General features: G+C 34.6%; 1 protein-coding gene across 1 annotated transcript in view; it reads right to left on the reverse strand.

Annotated features, from left to right (window-relative positions):
- The window catches only part of LOC145690927 (uncharacterized), a 34,486-nt gene extending 22,552 nt beyond the window's left edge, over positions 1-11,934 (reverse strand). The window contains exon 1 of the mRNA XM_081766374.1: positions 10,905-11,934. Within this exon, the coding sequence (XP_081622500.1) occupies positions 11,169-11,546 (378 nt within the window). The 5' untranslated portion in view covers positions 11,547-11,934 and the 3' untranslated portion in view covers positions 10,905-11,168. The remainder of the gene's footprint in view (positions 1-10,904) is intronic.
- Between the last annotated feature and the right edge of the window lie 11,764 nt (positions 11,935-23,698).

A 23,698-nucleotide genomic window follows, 5' to 3' on the forward strand; every position in this document is an offset into this window, starting at 1 on the left:
TTAACTTCGGCCGGGCCCCCCTACTTTTTTCGGCTGGTTACCGGCCTGGTATCGACATTTATGACAATTTTACCCGGGAAACTATAAAGCGAAAAGTACATGAATTTTTCAGGGGAATTTAGGGTGGAAATATTTATTATTATTATTATTATTTGGAGAGAAAGAGAGTAGCGTAACACATCTTTATTTAGATCGCAAAACCATAGAGTCTTAAAATTTAACAAAAACGTTATTTTAATCTCTAGATATTATTACATACCTGGAGCCATCCCCTCAAATATCAAACATTATCTTTCTGAATATTTGTAATCACTCGCAATGGTAATGGCTGAGGTAGTCCAGTTGCATTATTTAAAAACCAGTTACTGTAATGTGAACGTGCAATATATATATATATATATATATATATATATATATATATATATATATATATATAACTTTAGGCGGAAAATTAAATCAGGTGAAATATTTATGCCCTTTTCAATTACTCATGACGCGCTACGAGTCTACCTCATTCCTTCTGGACACCGCTCTTTCCGCCCGGTGTCTGATTCCCATATACACTGACTATAGTGTTTTGATTGCTATATACATTTTACATATTATAAATTGGCTTTTATGCGGGCATATCCAAAATGTGCTTTATTTATTCGTTGGTTCTTGCTTTCAGAACCAAAATTAATTTTCCTTCGAGCATTACATAGCATTTCATAAGAAAAGTACCTGCACTTTTCTATAAAGTGGGTCTCAAATCGTTCCGCTCAATAAATTACAGTTGAATCGAACTCGTTCACTCTATGCACAGCAGAGCCTCAGCCAGATCGCTCTCTCTCTCCCTCGCACGAGTAGCTATACGAATTCTCTAATTCTGCGTTTATGACGAAGCGACAACGCAGCAAGTTGCCGAGTCGGTGAAGAGGAGCGGCATCGAGGCACGAAGTGCTCTGATGAAAAGGTGGAATCCAGTATAGAATCCACCAAACACTGGTCAATAAAATTTAAAAAAATCCACAAGAAATGCATATATATATATATATATATATATATATATATATATATATATATATATATATATATATTAAGAGAAGAATGTAGTTTGAGAGTAAAAAAATAACTTGTACCAGCCGATATTTGAACGCGGGTTTTTTCATAGAATAACACGACACCGTATCGTCGTATTTATGTGAAAGCTTGCAATTAGCATTTTCGAAGTTTTATCTTCACTTGTATATTAGCTTTTATATTACCTAACAATGCTACGAGATGTCATTCACGCACGGATTACTGGTAAGAACACATTCCTTCAAGAGCTAGGGCTGGCCTTATAGATTTATGAAATCATTTTTTTAATCCTCCTTAAAGGACTAGTGCTCATATCGCAAATTTAGGAAACAAAACTTTAAATCCTCGATTTCTTCTTGTTTACCCCAACCATAGGTTGGTGGGCAACATGGAAATTTTGAAACTTTTCACTGTCTTGGGAGATTAGATTTATACCTTGATAAGGACTCTTCTACGTAACAGTTTATAATATGAGTCCTTGGTCTTCCTCTTTATGATATTCCTATTACCTTTCCCTACCCAATCGGAGTGCCGAATAAAACAGCCAAGCACGCTGATTCTTCATTTTCCTACTACCTTCATGATCTATCGTCCTTCATTAGCTTTAGTCCTTATTCACTCCTTTTCCTTTCGGTCCAGCATTGTGGGCCAATAACACATTTTAAATCCTTCCAGCTCGGATATTTTAGCTTTTCTCAATACAAATCCTCGATTAGTTCCACATATATGTAGCTGCAACACTAATTTCTGAAATGAAATGAAATCTTTGAGTTTTACGTCCCACGGTTATGCCGGTTAGGCTAAAGGAGACGGTGATTATGAGAAATGAATGAAATGGTGGAATGAAGAAAGTGGGAGGAAACGGGAGAACCCCGAGAAAACCCACGCACACGGTGTTTGTCCACCACAAAGTTCACTTGGCGGGGGCTGGGATCGAACCCGGGACCCCAAGAACCAGAGGTGAACGCTCTACCACTGAGCCACCGCGGCCCCTAATTTCTGAAGATTGTGGATTAAGTTTTATCTGATCTTGATCTACAGGTCGAATGCTTTTTTCTGAAGCCAAATGTCAACCTATAGACGTTTAAAGACCGTAAATAAATTTCAAACTTCAGATGGAACCGGGGCAACTTTATGGCAGTGTGGAGTTTCATGGTTTATCTAAACACACACTTTAGATTGTGCACCTACGGAAAAAGCGTGTGAGACTCATTCGAAATGTTCTGCGTTCGATTCAAAGTCTGGTATTAGAGTTTGGTTTCGAGGGAATTAAGCATTGTAAATTATGTAGCTATTGCTACTAAAAGAGATTTATTCCTTAAGGGTAGAGAAAACCGAAGACAGAAACATGGGGCAGGAGGGAAACGCAGATTGTTTATGCTTATGACTTTAAATTTCGTTGTTCTGTCCATGCTTTCTCTGTCTCTGCATGATGAATATTATTATATTCATTTCCTCTGCATTTATTTTCATCTCTTGGAACTCAACGTGATGCAATTTATCCTTTCTATCTAGTGGTTATCCAAGCGATGCCGAAATATTCATTCTTTCTTGCTCCAATTGGAGAAATAACCTGGCATAACATGTCTTGGGGCATGTAAGTATCATCATGTTCGGTGTCCAGCTATCAGACATACACTGAAACAATTCTACTGGAGGATGGAAGTACTATTTCTTAGAAGGCCAACCTCCATAAACTTTAGTGATTGGCTAACTACAAGTGATACAAAATTGGGTTAAAAGAAGTAATTAGCAAATATTTCTAAAATATGTGGAAAAATTACAATTAGTAATGTAGCTAAACGCAATCATCGAAAGAAATAGCATAAAATGATAAAAGTTAAGCAAAAAGCACAAATTGGAATAATACACTCGGACAAATAAAATTACGAAAGGGAAAAGAGAATTAAACAAAGAAAACATGGAAATTGTTAAAAATCATGGTTCCTTTAATTATTATACTAAAAGATTAAATATCGAATATGATTAACCATGTTACTGCATGGTATATCAAACGCCGGAAGAAGCTGCGTTGGACCAACCTAACGGCTTACGGTTTACGCTTCCTACAAGCAACAGCTTTTGGGTCAAATATAGTGAAGTGTCACATGATCGTTTTTCTGAAGTTTGAAACGATAGAGATAAATAATCTATGTATATGTTTAGTCTATTTTTGTGAAGCGTCGGACGCAAAATTCAAAGATTTCATTTCATTTTTTTTCTATTTTTGTGATTGTAATATATTCAATGTTTAATTTGGAATTCAGGCCCAAATTTCTACATGTTTAGATATTTGGTTTTCTAACGATATTCTGCACATTTGAAGTTAGTATCAATGTTATCCCGAATGTGTAGGCTTTAATCAGAAATATTCGATTAAACAACTGCTTTGAAATGTAAAATTTATAAAATGGGCTTCTGTCAATTTTGATGAATTAGTACGGTACCTCTTTCCACAAATTTCCAAACCTGGTAGAATATTGTGGAATAGCTAATATTTCGCTGCGTTCACTGCGTTTTGTTTCGGAAGAAGAAGGTAAGAAGAATACTTTAGAAGTTGTAACGTTTAAGAGCTGTAAAGAGAAGCTACCAACCTTATCTTGCTTTCAAGTTTTATGTGTTTATAATATTCCTGACAGGAATGATTTCATGGTGAAATTTAAGGTCAAAACGTAATAGTGTGTGAAGAAAGGTAAAATCATTAGGTCGTTTCATTAAGTTTGTGGTTTCAAGTTAGTTAAAGTTGGATTCTGCGCTTAAATACAGTTCTATTGATGCTAATACAATTACCATTTCTCCAGACATTCCTGACTGGGTATAAACTATTCACTTCATTTCATTTGCTTGTTTTGAAATAGTTCCGCTGGTGTCAGTTCGTTCGTTAATGATTGCACTAGGGAAGTAGTACACGAATCATATGATGCCATGTCATGATATATATTGTTTCCACCTCACGTACAGTTTTCATATTTCGTGACTTTTTACATCACACTGACTTAAATTATACACGAATTATTTAACAAATTCTTCATTGCAATAACCACGAAATAAAAATTTCATTTAAATTGTTTGACGATTCCCAAAGTACTTGGACAAAATGATGAAAAAGGTATGTTGCATCCGTTAATGCGCTCCAGTTCAGAAACTGCGTTGTTCATCACAGAGAAATTCCCTTTCGGTCATTTCACGCCAGGTTTTGATAAAAAGGTAACAGTGGTTTAGTAAAAGGGATGTCGCTTTAAGCCACGAGGTGCGTAAGAGATTGGTTTTCGCGCGGAGCGGTAGTTGGTGGTGCCGAAGACACCAGGAGGACGTATGCGTTTCGCTGTGATCACCCATATAAACTGTGCCCATCTTGCGATAGTGCAAAAATCTTCATTCAATAGAATGTAACCGTGTGATCTGAATTGGCATCTCATGAAATCAAAGGGAATAGAGAAATTTCAGATTCTGTGTTTTCAATGATGTCCTTCATAAATTCAATCAGAATAAGACTAACTGGTTTTCGAAACAAGAAAATCTTTATCACAAGTTGGTGTTTTTGGATCCAAGGCAGATTTTGGATTTAAAAGACGAACTACCTACAAATGCAATGAACAAAATCTGTCAGCTCCAGTATAGATAAAGGGAAACGTACAGAAAACTAAAATTATTTCTAGAAGTTTGTTCCAAGACATCGCACGGAGATGCTGTGAGTGAATAGGATAGTGAATAATTAAGTAGTGAGTATGAAGAGGAAACATGGTGACACGATATTGAACCAACGTTGTAGAAAATAAACACAAAGAGAAGTTGCAAGTCTTGCCTCACGTATGCGTTCAGAATTATATATGAATATCGCATGTAAGCCTTACATTATACATAGCTTTTTAAAGTGTACAAATTCCCCCATACGACCACTCATACACAAGTAAGTTGTGAACGAGCGTTTTCCAAACTCAAGATTATTAAATCTAGATTAAGGGCGAATCTCGGTCAAGATAAATTTGAATCGTTTCTGTTAATGCAGTATGAAAGAGATATACTAAATAAAGTGAATAAATGTGTCATCATTAACAAACTCTCTCATGATAGTGCACAAATGATAAGATTTCCGAAAGGTAAGAATGTCCTTGATTCTTGTCATGCAAACAGTGGCATTGTATCAATAGTAATTAAGCTGTCTGAAACCAAAGTGAACTCTCATAACTGTATTTTCGAGCTGTCAACAAGTACGAGCAAAACTCAGAATATCAGTTACCACAAAAATGATAATTGCCACATTTTTACATCACACTTTCAGGTGAGTTTATTTACCACTGCTTCAAAAAGTACTAGTTTATCACAAATCTTGAAAATCCACATCCACATTCTCCTTACTGACTTTGAAAGTGCAATTAGTGCACTGTTATCAGACAGCTCAATTGAGGCCCACATAATAAAAGGGATCTAAGTTATAAATGACTTTTCCAAAAAGGTTTATTTATATTCTGAGAAGTATTCTCCGCAGCACAATATGCAAACTAGAAGAACCACATCGCAGTCCACTCGAAGGTCTACCAATGAATGAGTTACGTCGTGGTTCTCTTTTCAGTTTATATATTTCACTATGGACAATCCATTTCCTGGGCATAAATAAATTTACTCCAAAAGTCAGTTACTGCCCTAGACTTCTAAGGTCCTCAGTTTATGTTTGATGTAGCTGGTTTATTGAGTGTAACGGAATAACAGTATCTGGTTTTGAAACTTTAATTTTGAGCGCCTAAACGGTATGCAACGACATTTTTCTAATAGGAATTTATATACTACAGTTGATCAGCCAATCAAACATAAAATGCGACATTAAACATTAATGCTAGACAAAGTGCACCCTCCTATGATTTCAAGTCTGCGCCCACCACAGATTCCCATTCTCATAATTGTAAAAATGAGAATACAATTGGTATTAGAAAAAACTAATCAAGCGGCACGAGATAACATTAGATATGTAAGGGTTTGGAAAAAATAGGTATTTTGCAAGAAAAACTCGTTTTTTTCTGCTTCCCTTTTTCGCTTGGGAAATGTTGGGCTGTTTTGAAAATTTTGCTTTAAACTGATAATGCAGACTCTCTTTCGCTTTTCTGCAACAAAAAACTCATTTAATTAGTGGTTGATGCAAATAATAATATGAAACCTCGAAAATAAACCATGACTTTCAAAGAGGTTTTCTTAAATTTTAATATATTTACATTATGAATTCCAAAGGATTAACCAATATATGTAATAATATTTTAACCTCTTATATACAATAAATAGTTAAACAATGATACACAAATACGTAGCAAAATTGTATGTAGTATTTTTACTTCAAAATATCACACACCCTCCTTTTCAAGCAAAATAAAGAAAAACATGAGAGAAATCTGCACTTCAAGAGCTTTGTTTCAGGTGGTTCTGCATATTCTTGAAATTTTTCAGTTAAGCTTTAACTTTCATATACATTGTATGAATATTTCGAACAAATTTTTTACTGACTGATCACATATGTAATAATCTGTTACCACCTCTCAGGTGTTTCGGATCTGCAAAATCGGTAAAGCACCAAATTCTGTAAGGCACTGACTGTTCCTTAAGCTTGTTCAGAATCGGGAAAGCATCGAATTTTCTGTTCATGGATCATATTCGTAATAGACGGTTCATCCGAGCGTATGTTTTCCTAGGCTGTAGAACATATAACTAACCACCATAACGGTTTACATCGTTAGGAAACTTTTTTCTACAAGAAAAGTATTGGAATACATTTAAAAAGAGTAACCAATTACTGTTCCAATTCACAAGACGATAAAATTGATTGTAATAATAATCGAAGCATTTCTCTTAACATTGTATTAATATGATTGAGCCCATACGCAGATGAAATTATTGGAGATTATTAGTGCGGATTTACTCGAAATCGCCAAGATATTTACCATTCGACAAATACTACAAAAGAAATGGGAATATATTACCCAGTACATCAACTCTTTATTGATTTTAGAAAGGCTTACAACTCGGTTAGGAGGGAAACATTGTGCAACATTCTTACAGAATTTGGAATACGGAAAAAGCTAGATTTACTAAGTGTTTAAATGAATCTCAGAGTTAAGTTCGAGTAGAAAAATATTAACAAGTTCGTAAAGATCAGAACAAAGTATTTTATCAGGCGTCCTTTGTGAGAAGTCGGCAGACGTACCACATTTTGACTAATTAGTCCCAGTTCCGAGCTTAGAGGAAGACAATTTCTCTTGGATGTAACCCGAGAAGCGGTTTGGACTCCGCTTTAATCTCATGTGACCCCTTCCAGCATAACCCGGTTGTTGCATAATAACCCCAAAGCGAAACAACATCCTGCACTAGTGATGGGTAAATTCCCGGGAAGATATTTTTCGGGAATATTCCCTGGGAAGATTCCCGGGAAGATTCCCAAAATGGGAATTTATGATCAATCAGAAAGAAAATTGCATTCTATTACTATATTATGATTTCAAAGTTGAATTAATTTTTATATCACAGCATATTATTACTGCTGCCGCAGAGGATTCTTTAAAATGTATATTCTGAATGGTACCATGTTACTTTATTAACACTTTATTATATTTAGAAAGTACGCATAAATGTTTATTTATTTACAATATGTTCTATCAATTAAATATGTGTGAAAAAATTATATAGTAACAGTGTAAATTTATTTGTAAGCGGATTTGCTCAACTTGACTCTATTGCTAATATTATAAGCACATTAAATTTATAAATGTTATAAAGTAATTAGATTGGGTAAATACTAGAAGATACATGTCTCACCAATTTATCAACATTTGCAAATACATATTTATGTTCACAAAATTTGTAAGATACTTACTTATCTTTATATTTTAGCACGTAACATTGCCATACACGACCTTTCGTTCTACCTATTTCTCGAAATTCCATACGTTAATTCACATGTAAAAGAAGTCCGAGTACTTCTTCAGAAATTCGAGTCAAAGAGAGGAGACAGACAGACATCTATTACTAATGGTGGTTCAGGGTTTATCAATAGCACTTCATCTCTATCTCTACATAATTCTAAATTACTTTACAAAATGGTTCCTTTTCATCATTTTAAATTAGCACTTTGCTAATTTTAGCTGTTCTTTAGCATTGGGGGTCAGATTTGCACCTACTTCTTTGCGATCTTCTATTCCGATACGTTTGTTTTATGGTTTCGTACGTTAAATTACGTTACCAACATTAAATTCAGAACAGCGGTGCAGAGCGAGCGTTGGCGAATGATGCTGGTTTAAAGCCCCGCATGGCACGTTGTTTTCTATCTTCGTTACCAACAATTCACTTTCTTTTCTCACATAAATCACTTCCACTTTCCATTCCGTTTTGTATAAATCCCGTACTGCCCTAAAAAAAATATGTTCGATACTTTCTTGACTACTTGAACATCACTATCAACTCATTTCTTTCGAAACTATCCTAACCTTTGCTAGTTTTGGCCCCCCAATTCTAAACAATTACCTTACTTTTTAGTGCAAATGAAAATGGAACAAAAAATATATTGTAAAATAAAATGTAAATCATGATCTCTTACTCAAAAAATTAAACTTTTAGGGTATAAGAGGAACTGCCAATAAGTGGATCGAGTCTTACTTGAAAGATAGGTATCAGATAGTTCAAATTACGAACGAAAATAATGGCAAAATGCATAAGTTTAGTAGTTACAAAGGTACAATACTAACTGCTGTACCTCAAGGATCAGTGCTTGGTCCATTGCTCTTTCTTATTTACGTCAATGATTTGACACATGAAATTTTGCCTAATAAATGTTTTATTTGCTGATGACATCAATGTTATTATTACAGGTAACTCACGACATGATATTGAATATAATCTAAACACTGCGTTTTCACGATTAAGTAACTGGTTCAGTAACAATAATTTAGTTCTAAACAATGATAAAACTTCCTTGCTAAATTCTTGTTATCCTCTTCAAAATCAATTTATTCCTTACGTAATGGTGAATAAAAAAAGTCAACTTTTCTATTTCAACTAAATTTCTTCGTGCCACCATAAGTTCGAAACTAACTTGGAATGAGCATATTTCTCAACTCAACAAAATATTAAGTAGTATTTGTTTCGGCCTCCGTAGACTAAGAGGTAATGTCACAACTGAGGCCTTAGTTTCGGTGTACTATGCAAAATTCCATTTTAATAACTTACGGTATTATTTTTTGGGGTTATTCTACTGAATGTATTGGCACGTTTCGCTTACAAAAGAAAGCACTAAGGGTTTTCTTTGGATTGTCACCAAAGTCTTCTTGCAACCCCATCTTTCGAGGACAAAAATATTACCATTACCTTGTGTGTATCTATATAAAATTATCTTGTTTACCGTAAGTAACAAACACTTATTTATTGAAAACAGTAAAGTCCATAAATACAATACTCGACTCGTTAATAATTTGCATGTTATCTCTCAAAATTTCTCGTTTTTTTCAAAAAAGCGTATATATTAACTGTACAAAAATTTTCAATAAGTTACCTGACTTTCTAAAGCAAAACAAATCATATTTTATGTTTAAATCGGATCTACACGAGTTTTTAGTATATAAATGTTACTACTCGGTAAATGAGTTTTTTGAAGACAATATATAAATGTTCTTTTTTGTTAATTATATGAATGTATAAGCTTATAAAAGTCATAGTTGTGTATTTATTACTTTATTTGTAGTTTTTTTTTGTAGTATATGTGTAATTATTTTGTAATTTTGACAACTGTATGCGTGCTCGAGAACACTCTTATTTGTATGATAAACAGGCAAATAAATAAATATTATTAGTTATATAAAGTACAGTGAAATAATTTTAGATTTTTTAACCTCCAAATTCTTTAAAACCTAGAATTAAATCATAATATATTAAAATAAAGTATTTGGTCATATTGTTTTTATAATTTGGAAGTTAAAGTAAAGAAATGGAAATAAATTCCTTCCCGGGAATTTATAGGCCAGGGAAAAAACCCGGGAATATTCCCATTTTTAAATTCCTTCCCACCGGGAATATTCCCACTGCCCATCACTAACCTGCACCCTTCTCTAAGTTACATAGCAAATTTTTCTTTTACCGGCCATCCAGCACATTTCGTTTGTACAATAATCCTTGTATCGCGTACGTGCTCTAACCACCTAAAGTGAACTTGTATGGAGAATTGGAAGTCCATACCCTAGAAATGATTGCTGAAAATACAAAACGACCAATTCCTTAAAAACAAATGAGTATGAAATGAATTTGTGTATGGACCTGTACAATTACTGAACACCCATTGTTGGTTAGAATTCTTTTTTATCTTGTATTTTGTTAATGTCTTTCGAAGCCCTCCGGAAAAGTGAGGCTAGACCCATTCGAGCTACATCCTGAGTAAAACCACAAATGTCCATACTTTTTGTTCCAGTATAACACATTTCACGTGTAAATTTTCAAAATTTTGGGATAAATTTCATTCTCCCGATTTTTTCTTTGCAAAAGCCTCTATATAAATAAAACATTATCGTGGAGCACCCATATTGTAAATATATACAAAAAATGTTGAGAAATTTGTAATCAATAATAAAGTAATCATTATTTCATCAAGATAAGAACTACTAAAAATTTGTATGGATGTTACGGATATTATTATTATTATTATTTGGTATACGCCACAGCTGGTCTATATGTGCCATTCCGTTTCCAAGTTGAAGATTATTAATTTACACGTCCCTTACCTAAATATTTATCATGTAGTATTGTTTTTAATCTATAAACTTTCCGAACCATATTATCAATCTGAGCCAATTACTTTATGAAAAATTGAACATTACCTTTCTGGCCGAACTGAACTTGAACTTCTTGCTGTTAAATGTTGGGAGTCCTTATGGGGCGTTTACACTTGGTCGATTTAGTCGCACGACTAAATCGACTCGCAGCATTTGCCACTAAATCGAAGCAACTAGGCCGAATCAGATCGATGGATGTGTTCAATTATTTCAACCACAGAAAATAGAACGTCTTTCAATTCAGTTGCCAGTCGACTAGTCGCCTTTGATCAAAAAGCGATTAAGTTGAAGTCCCGTTTACACGGTCGATTAAGTTGAAAGTGACGTCAATTCAACTGAATCGAACGCAAATCGACTAGGTGTAAACGCCCCATTAGAGTGCGACGCGCAAGTCTTTTCTACCACTATTTTTTTTAGCGTTTCTGTATTACTTTCAAATGCAGGATGATCTTGTACTGCAGATTCTGATTTCACTGTACCAACGCTTAGTTTCGCATCCAAAGAAAACTTAGCTGCATCCTTCTCCATTGTTTGCTCTCCTTGCGTTGTAGATAATATTAATTCTTTGTTGTCAGTCATAAGTTCGTATGTCCACCCTTTCCCCTCGAGTGGATCTTCCTGAGGTAAGTCATAATCAATTTCTTCTTTACACATCAATTCCAACTTAACAGACTCGTCTCCAGCCATTATGACTTAAGATTTAAGAAGAATTTGACCCTGTTCTTATACTTTCCTTGTAGTTTATGCTGCCACTGTTAATGAAATGATGTACAAGAACGTTCTCAGAAGCAACTTTATACTTCCAATCAAACAAACAATCAGGTTTTAATAACGTACTGTATATAATTGATTTTTGAAAACAATAGGTCTTCTTCTTCCTTTCCAGTTTAATGCTTCAGGTAACGAAGACAGTTGGGTAGTTATTAAAAGTATTAATCGTATAATAAATTAATAAATCGTATTACATAACAAACGGTGTCTACGAATAGAGAGATAAGTGTACAATGAGAGGTTTTTACCAACTCCCACGCAGTGACACGAATAGGAATACGTTCTTCTCTTCTCTTCATAAGACTATTAACAGTCAAATAGGTAGGTGCACCAGCTTTCTAGGCAAATGTGCTACTAGTGCTAATTGGTCAAATGTGTACCTCAAACAGAGGATTTATGATTGAAAAACAAAATAGAATAAGATACAGGACACAATCGGGAAGAATTGACATAAGCCGGGAAAAAATCAAAATCAGGAAAAAGGCAAAGTCAAAGTCGGGAAAGGAGTTCAGACAGGGAAAGAAGGCGAAAAGCCAAGGTGAAGAGGGCAAAAAAGTAGAGGAAAGTGGGGAGTGTAAAATCAAAATAGAAAAGAGAAAGAGTATAAAAAGAAGGGAATGTATGTACGTGTAAATGGAACAGTAAGTGTAAGTGTAGTGAAGGTGTATCACTGGGCCCACTTAATCTTCTTCCTCTGGGAGCACTAGCAGCTACGGGGCACGCACTAGCACAGCCGCTGTCGAACTCCCCCGGAATACATTTCAACACTTGGTTGGTAGCTTCTACGAGCAGAAAAGACGTTTGTTATAAACAGGGTTGGAAACATAGCGTTTAGAACTTTTTTTCTAATTTAAGATATTTTTGTTTGCCATTTCATGAAAATTTGTTGAAATAGATGTTGTCAAAGATTGTAGCTAGGTAGACAGATAAATAATATTTACAGATGTTATCCGGCTATAGACAACGTATTGTTTATGTACTAATATCCTGTATTTAACAAATTTCGGTTCAGTTTTACTATACGCATCTTTAACAGGTATGAATTCAGGTTGTAGTTCCGGGGGGAATATCGCCTCGGAGAAAGTTCATTTCCACTGGAGAAACAAAATTTCAATCGCACTATGTAGAAATTGCTTTACCTAATTATTTGACTTCCTATCTGCACGTGCTGACAAAATTTAATCTTTTAATAAGACGCTGACTAATCTTATATAAATATCAAACATGTAACACCTAAGATAAAATACCAACTAGTAAATAAAACATATGTTTCTTAACACTATGAGCGAGTTTGGCAGAACATAAAATTTTCAAGAGATGATGAAATATTGGTATTTTAATAGGTACTATAATCTCGCCCTATATTATATATTAGTACAAATTGAAATAGGAAAGGAAAGATAAGGAAGATCCTTCGATCATTCAATATGATTTATGACGTCAACAGACTTCAGTTCTTGAAAATGAACAGTTCTTGCATTATTTGAAATAGAGCGACTTAAATCCCACTTTTTGCATCGGAAGAAACAGACAATAATGTGTTTTAGAATTATTGTTAGAGCGAGTACAACTTGCTTTAAAAAACATTGAAGTTAGTTACAGAGTGAGATTCAGAGGGCTTCACTGAGAGGTATCAGGCAGAAACAGTTGTCCCTCCTGAGTTTGAGATTTATATAGATTTTATCAATAGAATAGTAGTATATTAATGAAAGATTGGTATTGAAGGTGATCAAGATCTTACCGAGGATTTTGTGAACAAAGTTATTGATGTCTACGCAGCGAAGAAGCCAAGGCGAATATGCTCTATTTAGAATCAGAAGTGAGAGGAAGAATCTGAATCTTTTATTAAACTTTTTCTATACATGTTTGTTTTAGGACAATTAACACGTTTGAGTTATTTTAAACCTTTTACCAAATTTCCATATTAATACCAAACAGTAACTACTGTAAAAAGGAAATAATAACAATAATAAGTACAGTAAATAGTAACTAAAGTTTAGTCTAAAATAATTTTGCCAGTCTTTATAGTTATTAAATGTTTTAGATAAAAAATAACAATTGCTTTTTTATTTTAATTTTATTTTAGATATTTATCCGCAATTAGTCTCAGAATTATTTGGTCTAGGAATTAATTCTTGCGGGTGGACAAGAGATGGCGCAACGAACGGAGCGTCCCACAGTTCCGTATATCCACACATGTGTTACAAACCTCTGTCATCGCGTATCGTTCGTAGTATAGGGCAGTGGATTAAAGCGTCAACAACACCAGTTTGTAGTTAAGTGAACATGGCGCAATTTGTGCCTGTAAAGTGTTTTTGCGGAGTGTCCTGCTGCATTACTTTAACATGCAGAAAAGTGCGACTGAAAGTCATCGTATTTTGGTGGAAGTGTATGGTGACCATGCTCTAGCTGAGCGAACGTGTCAGAAGTAGTTTGCACGGTTTAGAAGTGGTGGTTTCGGCTTGGCAGACCAAGAGCGAGCTGGACAGTCAAAAAAATTTCAAGACGAAGAATTGCCAGCATTGCTCGAGCAGGATTCGTGTCAAACGCAGAAACAACTTGCAGCAGCATTAGGCGTTGATCAAACAACAGTCTCCAAACGCTTGGAAGCCATGGAAATGATTCAAAAGATGTCACATTGGGTTCCACATGAATTGAAAGACAGAGACGTTGAAAGACGAAAAACCATTTGCGAATTGCTGCTTCAACGATAGAGCAGAAAGGGGTTTCTGCATCGAATTATTACGGGTGATGAGAAGTGGATCCATTACGAGAACCCAAAACGAAAAAAGGCCTGGGTGAAACCAGGTGAACCAGGTCCATCACAACCAAAACGAGATATTCACTGTGCAAAGGTTATGCTGTGCATATGGTGGGATATGAAAGGTGTGGTGTACTATGAGCTGCTGCAACCGGGTGAAACTATGAATGGAGAACGTTATCGACGACAATTAATGCGTTTGAAGCAAGCTCTGGCCAGAACACGACCAGAATAGGAGAACAGACATGATAAACTTATTGTTCAACATGATAACGCTCGCCCATATGTCGCAAAACCGGTCAAAACCTATTTAGAAAATATCGGATGGGAAGTTTTACACCACCCGCCGTATTCACCAGACGTTGCTCCTTCGGACTACTACTTGTTCGATTGCATGAACAACGATTTGATTGGACAGCGGTTTACTTCTTCAGAAGATATCGAAACATGGGTCTCTGACTGGATCGCTTCCAAGGATGAGGACTTCTTTCGCCACGGAATCCGTACATTGCCTGACAGATGGGCGAAAGTGGTGGCTAGCGATGGACAATATTTTTCTTAAGGTATTTATGTATTTTGTGTTTGTAATACAGCTTCAATGTGTGCGTACCAACCGCACGAATTAATTCCTAGACCAAATATATAAAATGTGCATGTTAATTGAATTATTAGATATACTGCTTTCCTGAAAAATACAAAAAAGCACCTCACTCTCCCGAAGAGTTCACGTTCCCCCCGTGTTAAAATGTCTGAATTCAAAACTGATCCATAGCATAAGTAGTAGTAGTAGTAGTAGTGGTAGTGGAAACCGGTTAACAGTACTGAAGAAGTTCGTTGGGTTCTGTTCTCTACAAAAAATAGGCAAATTAAAAGCTTCCTCATTTTTTTCCGTACATTTTACAATCAGTGCATCCGTAGATTAAAACTGTGCAAAGATCTCTTTACATTTCGAATTGCACTAAATTGAATACCTTATGCGAAAAAAATGTATTTTTTTTCTTTTAAATTATCGAGTGATTCTGTACGCAAAAAAAAAATGGTAGTAAACAATTTCATGCTCGTATACATTCCCACACACCGAGGAATATTTTCTTAACCAAAAGAAAATATTTTCCTTGGTTTCCAAAAGGTTTTCCTTCTCTGGAGATTTCCATGCTGGTTTTCCCAATATATTCCGAATATTTGCCGAAAATATTTTTCCAGTAATGTTTGAAAACATTTTAGAAAATAAAGAAAGTACATTTTGAGAATGGTCGTCGGAAAGTAAATCCAGGAAAATATTCACAAAATGTATTGGAAATATTGTATTGGATGCAATGTAATATGTTTTTGCTGTTGAGAAGATAAATATTTTCTAAATGATACTAAAAATGTTTTCCACGTATGATATTGAAAACAATAAAACAAAATATATTCCATATATTTTTAAAAAAACTATTTCCCAATACGATCTTTAAAATATTTTCTATTTTTACGAGGAAACATATTATATATATATTTTTTTTTAAATATAGAATATTTTAAAAATAAATTATTTTAATATAAGAAATATTTTTAAAAAGGTTACATAATTTTTACAAAACTATTTTAGTAATCTTCGCTTATAACTTAAATGAAATATTTTCGTGCAATATTTCAGTATTATTTCCAAAATAATTTATCCAATTTTGATTACAAAACTTTAGACAGGGAAGAGGAGACTCATTAAAATGTACAGAAAAGGTTTTCCGTTGTGTTTTGTAAAATATTGTGTATTTTTAGTGAACAACATTTTCTGGCATACTAGAGAAACATTTTTACATTTTTATAGAATATACTCTTCCGTTACTGGAGAAAATATTTTCCTTATTATATCAGAATTATCCCAAATATTTACCGGAAATATTTTTTTAAAATATGTTTGGAAAACCTTTTATGGAGTACAGGAATTGCATTTTTTTGAACGTTAGGAATAAAAGAATGTTAGGAAAATTTTCACAAACTGTACTAGAAATATTGCGCTGAATGTAATGTAATATGTTTTCAACGTTGAGAGAGAAAATATTTTCGAAGAAATACTCAAAATGTTTTGTGTACACGTATGTACAAAATTGTGGTCGCACGTATGTTGAAATTACATAAATAGAAATAACTCTCTTTCTTGTGATAGAAAATGTCACATTTTTCTTGCAAATAAGCAAAAAAAAACAAAACACATATTTCCAAAAAATATTTCAATAAAAAATTAAGAAAAAAGCACGTTATAATTAAAAAAGAAATCTCGGAATTTTCATCCAAAAATTTTAAGTTTTATTTTCGTAAATGTGGCAAACGCGCAGCGAAATTTACAAAGAGGGAGGGAATTTTTTGCTTTGTTAGAAATACAGCGAAAATCTGCCATAAGATTTGCTACTATACATGTGGCACAGCACTAACAATCATTGCTATTAAGCATTTTCCAGTTATACAGAGGACTAAATAGAAATGAGCTACAAAATGTGCGAAGCGATCAGGCATTTTGTGTTCGTGGTTTCGTTATATGCGCCTGCGAAGGTGCAGAGTCCTTACCGTGCCTTTGTAGAGTAGTCGGTTGAAGCTTGTTCTTTACATACTTTATTTATCCAGGATCAGCACTTCGTATCCCCTACCCTACAGTATCTTTTTTTACGAAAAGCTTCATTCTGTGGGTTCCATAAGGAACAATGTTTTGTTGTAATAATGCTCCTTAGTACTATGCTCTTCATTCTAGTTTATTTGAATATTTCCAAATAATTTAGAATTACATATTTAAAAACATTAAAATTATCAAAAAGCACAAGCTTCGTTTATAATCATTTTCATAACCGAAATGAGAAACTTGCAGATAGTGGAATTTCAATTAACATATTACTAAACTTTCATAAAACAGTAATTAAATAAAAAAAATACTCCGCAAAGTTTCTGCAAGTAATATGTAGGAAATATACAGAAATAATGAACGCAAACTATTAGATGTCGATTAAAAATTAGTAGGGATAGTTCTAAAGCCAAGTAGAAAAGTATCTCTGCTTCATGAAAATAATAAACATTTTACAAAAATAATGGTATTTTTGCTGTATCGAAAATTTGTTTAGTAAATAAATAAAAAAATACAATTATATAATTCAATCACTCTGACTCGATAGCCTGAAGAGAAACTGTGTCGACCGCGATCCTTCGGCTTTCTTCGTAGCACACGAAGGGGCACGAAGTTGATCCGAACCAGGGGAAATGGTGTAGAAAGAAGTAATTGCACTCAGGGTCGAATAGGTATTGTTTGTCCCATAAGAAAATGCATGTTCTCCGCAGGATTCTATGTGCTGCTTCTTGACGTGATGGAAGATACGAGAAAATCGGGCCAGTTAATGTAATTGACCATAAAAACTTTAAAAGCTCTGGATGCTGGTAAATCAACAAAATATATTACGTTTGCAGATGCAATATACACAACAAATAACACCAATAGTGTGACAACCAGGGAAAGTAGAGAAACTGTTATATGGTAAGACAACAGAAAAAAATCACAAACTGGAAGTTTAAAGTGAGTAGAACAAAAATAAGCACCTCAGTATGTGGCGTAGTAGATAACGTTCTACTTTACTAATCAGTTGATCAATGTTCGAGTCCTCGTCCTCGCCTATTTTGTTTTTTCTCGCCGAAGGAGCAGCCGTTACTTGTAATATTTACTTTTTATCTTTTCGTCAAAGGAACAGCCATTACTTGTAGTATTAGAGTTTTATAAAGGGTGTTAATGAACTATACCGACAAACTCTAATAAGTGATTCCTTACATCAAAATAAGAGAAAAAGTTCACATGGACCTGTGGGGAAAAGTGCATAGTTTCAGAGCTAGAGCTGCCCCAAATCGCGAAAAAGCAAAACTTCAATATGACCTATTTCAATTCCAGAAATTGTGGATTGTGAACCCTATCAGGTAAAGGAAGTAACGCATACGCAATCCAGAAATGCATATTTCATTAATTTTCAGTGGGTGTATACTCTGTCAAGAAAGTTTATGCATGTTACCCGCGGGATAGTATCTTGCCCTTGCTCCTATGAAAATAAAATACTACACAGTACCCCATAGCATTTCGCCAGTAGCTTCCTATTTGCTGATCAGTTAAAACATATTCCTGTACATCGTGGCGAAAAATGTATTTGCTTTTTCGTGCATTCTACGAACTACACAAAGAGTAAACGCAATAAAAACAAGGAAACAAGAGAAAAATACAATGCGATGTACACTCTTTCGACAAATCACTCTATGTAGTGCTTCCCATGAAAGCAGGTCTTGATTGTGTAATTGATAACACCATGGGCTCAAGTTAACGGGGTCGTCAGATCGATTCCCCGTGAACACATGCTTCTTATTTTCTTTACAAGAATAGCTTTTTTTTAAAACTGACCTGTCATGCGAGAAAAGTAAAGTGTGTAGAAACACAACATTTCACTTTTGTATTCATATTATCGCGAGGAAATATGATCATTTCTTGCAGTTCAAACCGTAGACAATATGTTAGTGAATAATGTTTTACGGTCTTTTTACAAACAACGTCCAATGTGTTGTTGTCGGCAGAGCTCTACACTGTAGACCTTAATGTCGCAAGTTTCTGAAGAAAACAGTGTCCATTTATAATAATAATACTAATAATAATAATAATAATAATAATAATAATACTAATAATAATAATAATAATAATAATAATAATAATAATAATAATAATAATAATAATAATTATTATTATTATTATTATTATTATTATTATTATTATTATTATTATTATTATTATTATTATTACGAGACTGACAAAATAAGGAAAGAAAAAGAAACATAGTAGAAGCTATTGATAGGAACGGAAGATATATACTGTATATCAGATTCCTTTTAGGTTTACCCATGAACGTAATAAAATTATTACATTTAAAGATTGAGACATAGAATTACTATTTTATGAGAACAAGAAATGGAGTATAAATAATTGTTAGCTGGTAGCAGTAATGAGTTTTGTTTTGCCCTTTTTCTAGATAGGTTGAGTTGATTTTGAGTTTAACGCCTCTTTCAGTAGAAGGGCTAAATGAGATGGGACCAACTCTTTAACGAGGGATCCGAACCACATGAGATCCCGCCGGGAATCTAACCCGGGTCGTTTCCTAGATAGGAAGGTGAGATGACACCTTGAATAGAGTTGTAAGTTCGATCTCTATTTGTAATTTGTGTTATTCCTTTAGTGCCTTATCAACGTTTCATATAGCGATAAAGCTAATAATCACCTGTTGGCGAAATCACGAATAAAATTTGAAGACCGAGTTAGTTGTATAAATTCGCACACAGATCGAGGTAACGAAGCCACAATCTTAAGTTCCGTTTTCGTAAGCGTTGCAAACGTGCGCCGAAATTTATAGACACAGAGAGAGGGAACTCTATGCTTTATTAGAACGCTATGCATAAATATTTCATAATGTTAGTTAATATACATATTGCACAGCACTAATAATAACAGATATTATACATTTTATACATAAAAAAACAGATAAAAGGAAATAAGCCATAAAAGATGCGAAGCGATCAGACAGTTTTTGGCAGTGATTTTCTAATATGCGTTTACTAAGAGAATGAACCTTAACATCCCTCCGTAAAATGGACGGTTAGCGCACGCACCCGCAGTATTTCGTTTTTATTCACGATCATCAGTTCGAATCCCCTACGCACCCTTTTTACTTTTTAGCAGAGATTGATTCGGTCAATTTCTTAAACAGCAATGTTTTGTTCTAATAAAGTTGCTTAGTATTATCGTCTTCATTCTAGTTTATTTTAATATATCCAAATAATACAGAATTACGTGCTTTAAATAAAGTATTACAATTATAAAGAATTTTATAAAAAAGGAAACTTCATTTTAATCATTATCCTAACGGGAAATACATATTTGAAATGGTTATTAACATATGACTAAACTTTAATGAAACATTACCTAAGTAAAACATTTACTCCGAATAGTCTCTGCGAGTAATTTGTAGAAAATGGACAGAAATAATGAACGTAAACTATTAGTTGTCAATTAAAAGTGTAGTATGCGATAGTTCTAAACCCAAGTAGAATATTCACTCTGCTTCATGAAAATAATAAACATTTTACAAAAATAATGATCTTTTGGCTGTATCATAAAAGTATTTTACTAAATAAATAAATAAATGAAATACATATTATGTATAATATGTTCTCGAGCCGAGTCCACACCTCAACCTACCGAGCCGGCTCCAGATTCGTAAAAGTGATTAGATGCTAATGCAATATGAAGTATATGTTCTATAAGCCTTTCCCATAATTCTACTGCTTGGGGCAGAAATCAGTCAATAACGAGGAAGTTAATTATCCCTCCCGGATTTGAAAGCTGTTCCGCGAAGACATCTTTAAACAAATCCTATTTTTATGAAACATAGTGAAATTCATCAAAGAGGAATGAAAAAAACTTCGCTCACTTCTACAATGCACATTACTTAAACTTGAAACTAGCGCTATAATTCGATTCAACTAACATTTGTGAGTATTTGCGGCCGTTTGTCTGTTCCACAACTACCTTCTAGTGTTTTTGTTTCATTTTAATGAAAATTGGCTTATGGTTTCAAATAATAATCCTATTGTTTGGGATTTAATTCTAGCAAGAATAAGGGGTGAAAGCTGAAACACTCACCCTATACACATATACATAGAAACATTTTTGTGGTATAGGCAAAACAACGTGGAAGATAATTTGATTAGACAAAACAGCCTATTTTTACTTTCGGCCATCCGCATCATTCGGATTGGTTGCAGGTGAAATTGGCAATGGATTATAGGGTAAAAGGGACCAAGTTCCTCTGAACTTCGAAACTTAATTTTTTAAATATTATAATAAAATATTTTTAAAAATAACTTTAACCATATTGAGTCAATTTCGATTCAATATGGCTTATATTTTCTTTGCGGCTTTTCGATCATCCCTATTAAGCGAAGTTAATTGGAATCAAGAAAAAATGAAATTAACTCTTTCAGTTTTATTCAACGAAAAAAATGAAATTTTTAAGTTTTACTTTCCACGGTTATGCCTGTTAGAATAAAGAAGAAGGTTATAATGAGAGATGAGTGAAATGGTGGAGTAAATAAAGTGGGAGGAAACGGGAGAACCCCGGGAAAACCCACGACCACCGTGTTCGTTTACCACAAAGTCCACACAGCGTGAGCTGGCATCGACCCAGGGACCCCAAGCACCACTTAGCCACCGCGCCTCCACTATGTCCAACGATTATGCCCTGTAGACTAAGGGAAAATGATTAAGGGAAGTGAATTATGATGGTAGACTTGGTGGAATGATAATGTAGAAGGAAACGGAAGTACGCCGGCTTGCAAGGATAAATCCCGGGAGTGTCTAACTAAACCAACTCCTGTTTGCCGATATTTTTATAAAAATCGACGTATCTAAAGCCGGATATTTGATCAAGATATTTTCTCCTTTGCATAAATTTCAGGGAGAACATGTAACGTCAACCTTTCATTAGCAAATGTAGCAACTGATCAAATCGAACAATGCTAAAATAGCCCAATTTGCATGGTAGAACTTATTTTTGGTAGAGGTTACTACATCAATCCATTTTGAATTGTTTTGATAGGTTTCTGAATAATTCGGTGTTTTTTAACAGAATGCTTGTTATTATGAAGAAAATGCTCTGTAGATATTGATGCGCACGAGTCGAGTCGAGTCGAGATTCAAGCCTGTCTCGACTCGTCTCGAGAAAATGTTGTCTCGACTCTAAGATATGTTTTTGTCTCGACTTGACTCGAATTCGAGTCTAGACAAAATATACAAGATAAAATGTACACACACATCAGCCAGACCATTATGACTACCTACCTAATTGTTAATATGTTCACCTTTTGGCACGAATAGCAACGGCAACGCGTCTTGGCATGGTCGGAATATTCCTCGGTGTGTCGCTGGAGAGAGTTGGCCCCACATATGCACACACAGGTAATCTAATTCCTCTAAATTCCGCAGAGGGGGTGATGCGCCCTCACGTCACGTTCAATCACATCCCAGATGTGATCGATTGGAATCAGATCCGGAGAGTTTGAGGGTCAACACATCACTTGGAACACGCCCTTGTGTTCCTCGAATCACTCCATCACACTCCTGACCTTGTGACATGGTGCATTATCTTGTCGAAAAATGACACTACCGATGAGAAACATGGCCGTCATGAAGGGGTGTACGTAGTGTGCAAACAGGGTGCGATACGCCTCGGCCCTCATGGTGCCTTGCTCGAGCTCCACTAGACACATGGATGATCACCTGAATGTTCCCCAGATAATAATTAAGCCGCAGCCAGCTTGTCTCCGTCCCGCAGTACAGATGTCAAGGAGCTGTTCCCTTGGAACACGGAGGATTCGCACCCTCACATCGTCATGATGAAGATATCGGTATTCATCAGACAATTCAACGCTCTGCCATTGTGCCAAGGTCGAGTGGCAATAGTTATGTGTTCATTGCAGTTGTACTTGCCGATGTCGTGGTGTTAACATTCGCCATCGTTATGAATGTTCGGTGCACTGTGTGTTCAGACTAGTGTTGTGAAGGTCTATGAAAATAAACGGAAATTTTGGGTAAAAACCATTTTTTACGGTTTTCCCGGGCTGGAAAAAACGGAAAATGTGGGTATTATCAGAATCATCATTTTAGTTAATCACAGAATTATTTTAGTTAATACGTTAAATCAAACATTTATTTCATGGAGGTGTCTTTCTTGTTCTATGTAAAATTCAGGACATTTTGAAACCATTAGAAAAGTCATTTGTTCGGAAATATTGGCAAAAACAGGAAAAATATACTTTAAAATCTATTTGTTGGCCTGATGCTAGTAATCTTACTTGCTGTAACATGTCTGCAGCATATACAGTGGGAAGTCGAAAATCCGAACTAATTGGGACCAGAGGTATTTCGGATTTTCAAATTGTTCGGATTTTCGAAAATGACCAAGAAAATGCAATTTAGGCTTACATATACTGTACGGTATGTTCTCCTATCGATACAGTGGTTATTCAGTACATACAGTAATTACAATAACGTACGTAAGGTTACTTATATTTAATGTTTCTGAAGAACCTGCTTGTACTCTAAATAACACTGTTCTTGTAAGTCACACTTAAAACTTATAGGCCTAAGAAAAATAAAAATAAAAATACATGCCAATTTTTTTTCAATCGAGACAATTTTTCAATCGAGACAATCAATCGAGTCGTAGACATGAAGGGCCTTCATGGACTCTCCTGTGCCGAT

This window comes from Thermobia domestica, chromosome 7 (assembly GCF_964235325.1).
Source record: "Thermobia domestica chromosome 7, izTheDome1.hap1.1, whole genome shotgun sequence".
NCBI classification, from domain to species: domain Eukaryota; kingdom Metazoa; phylum Arthropoda; class Insecta; order Zygentoma; family Lepismatidae; genus Thermobia; species Thermobia domestica.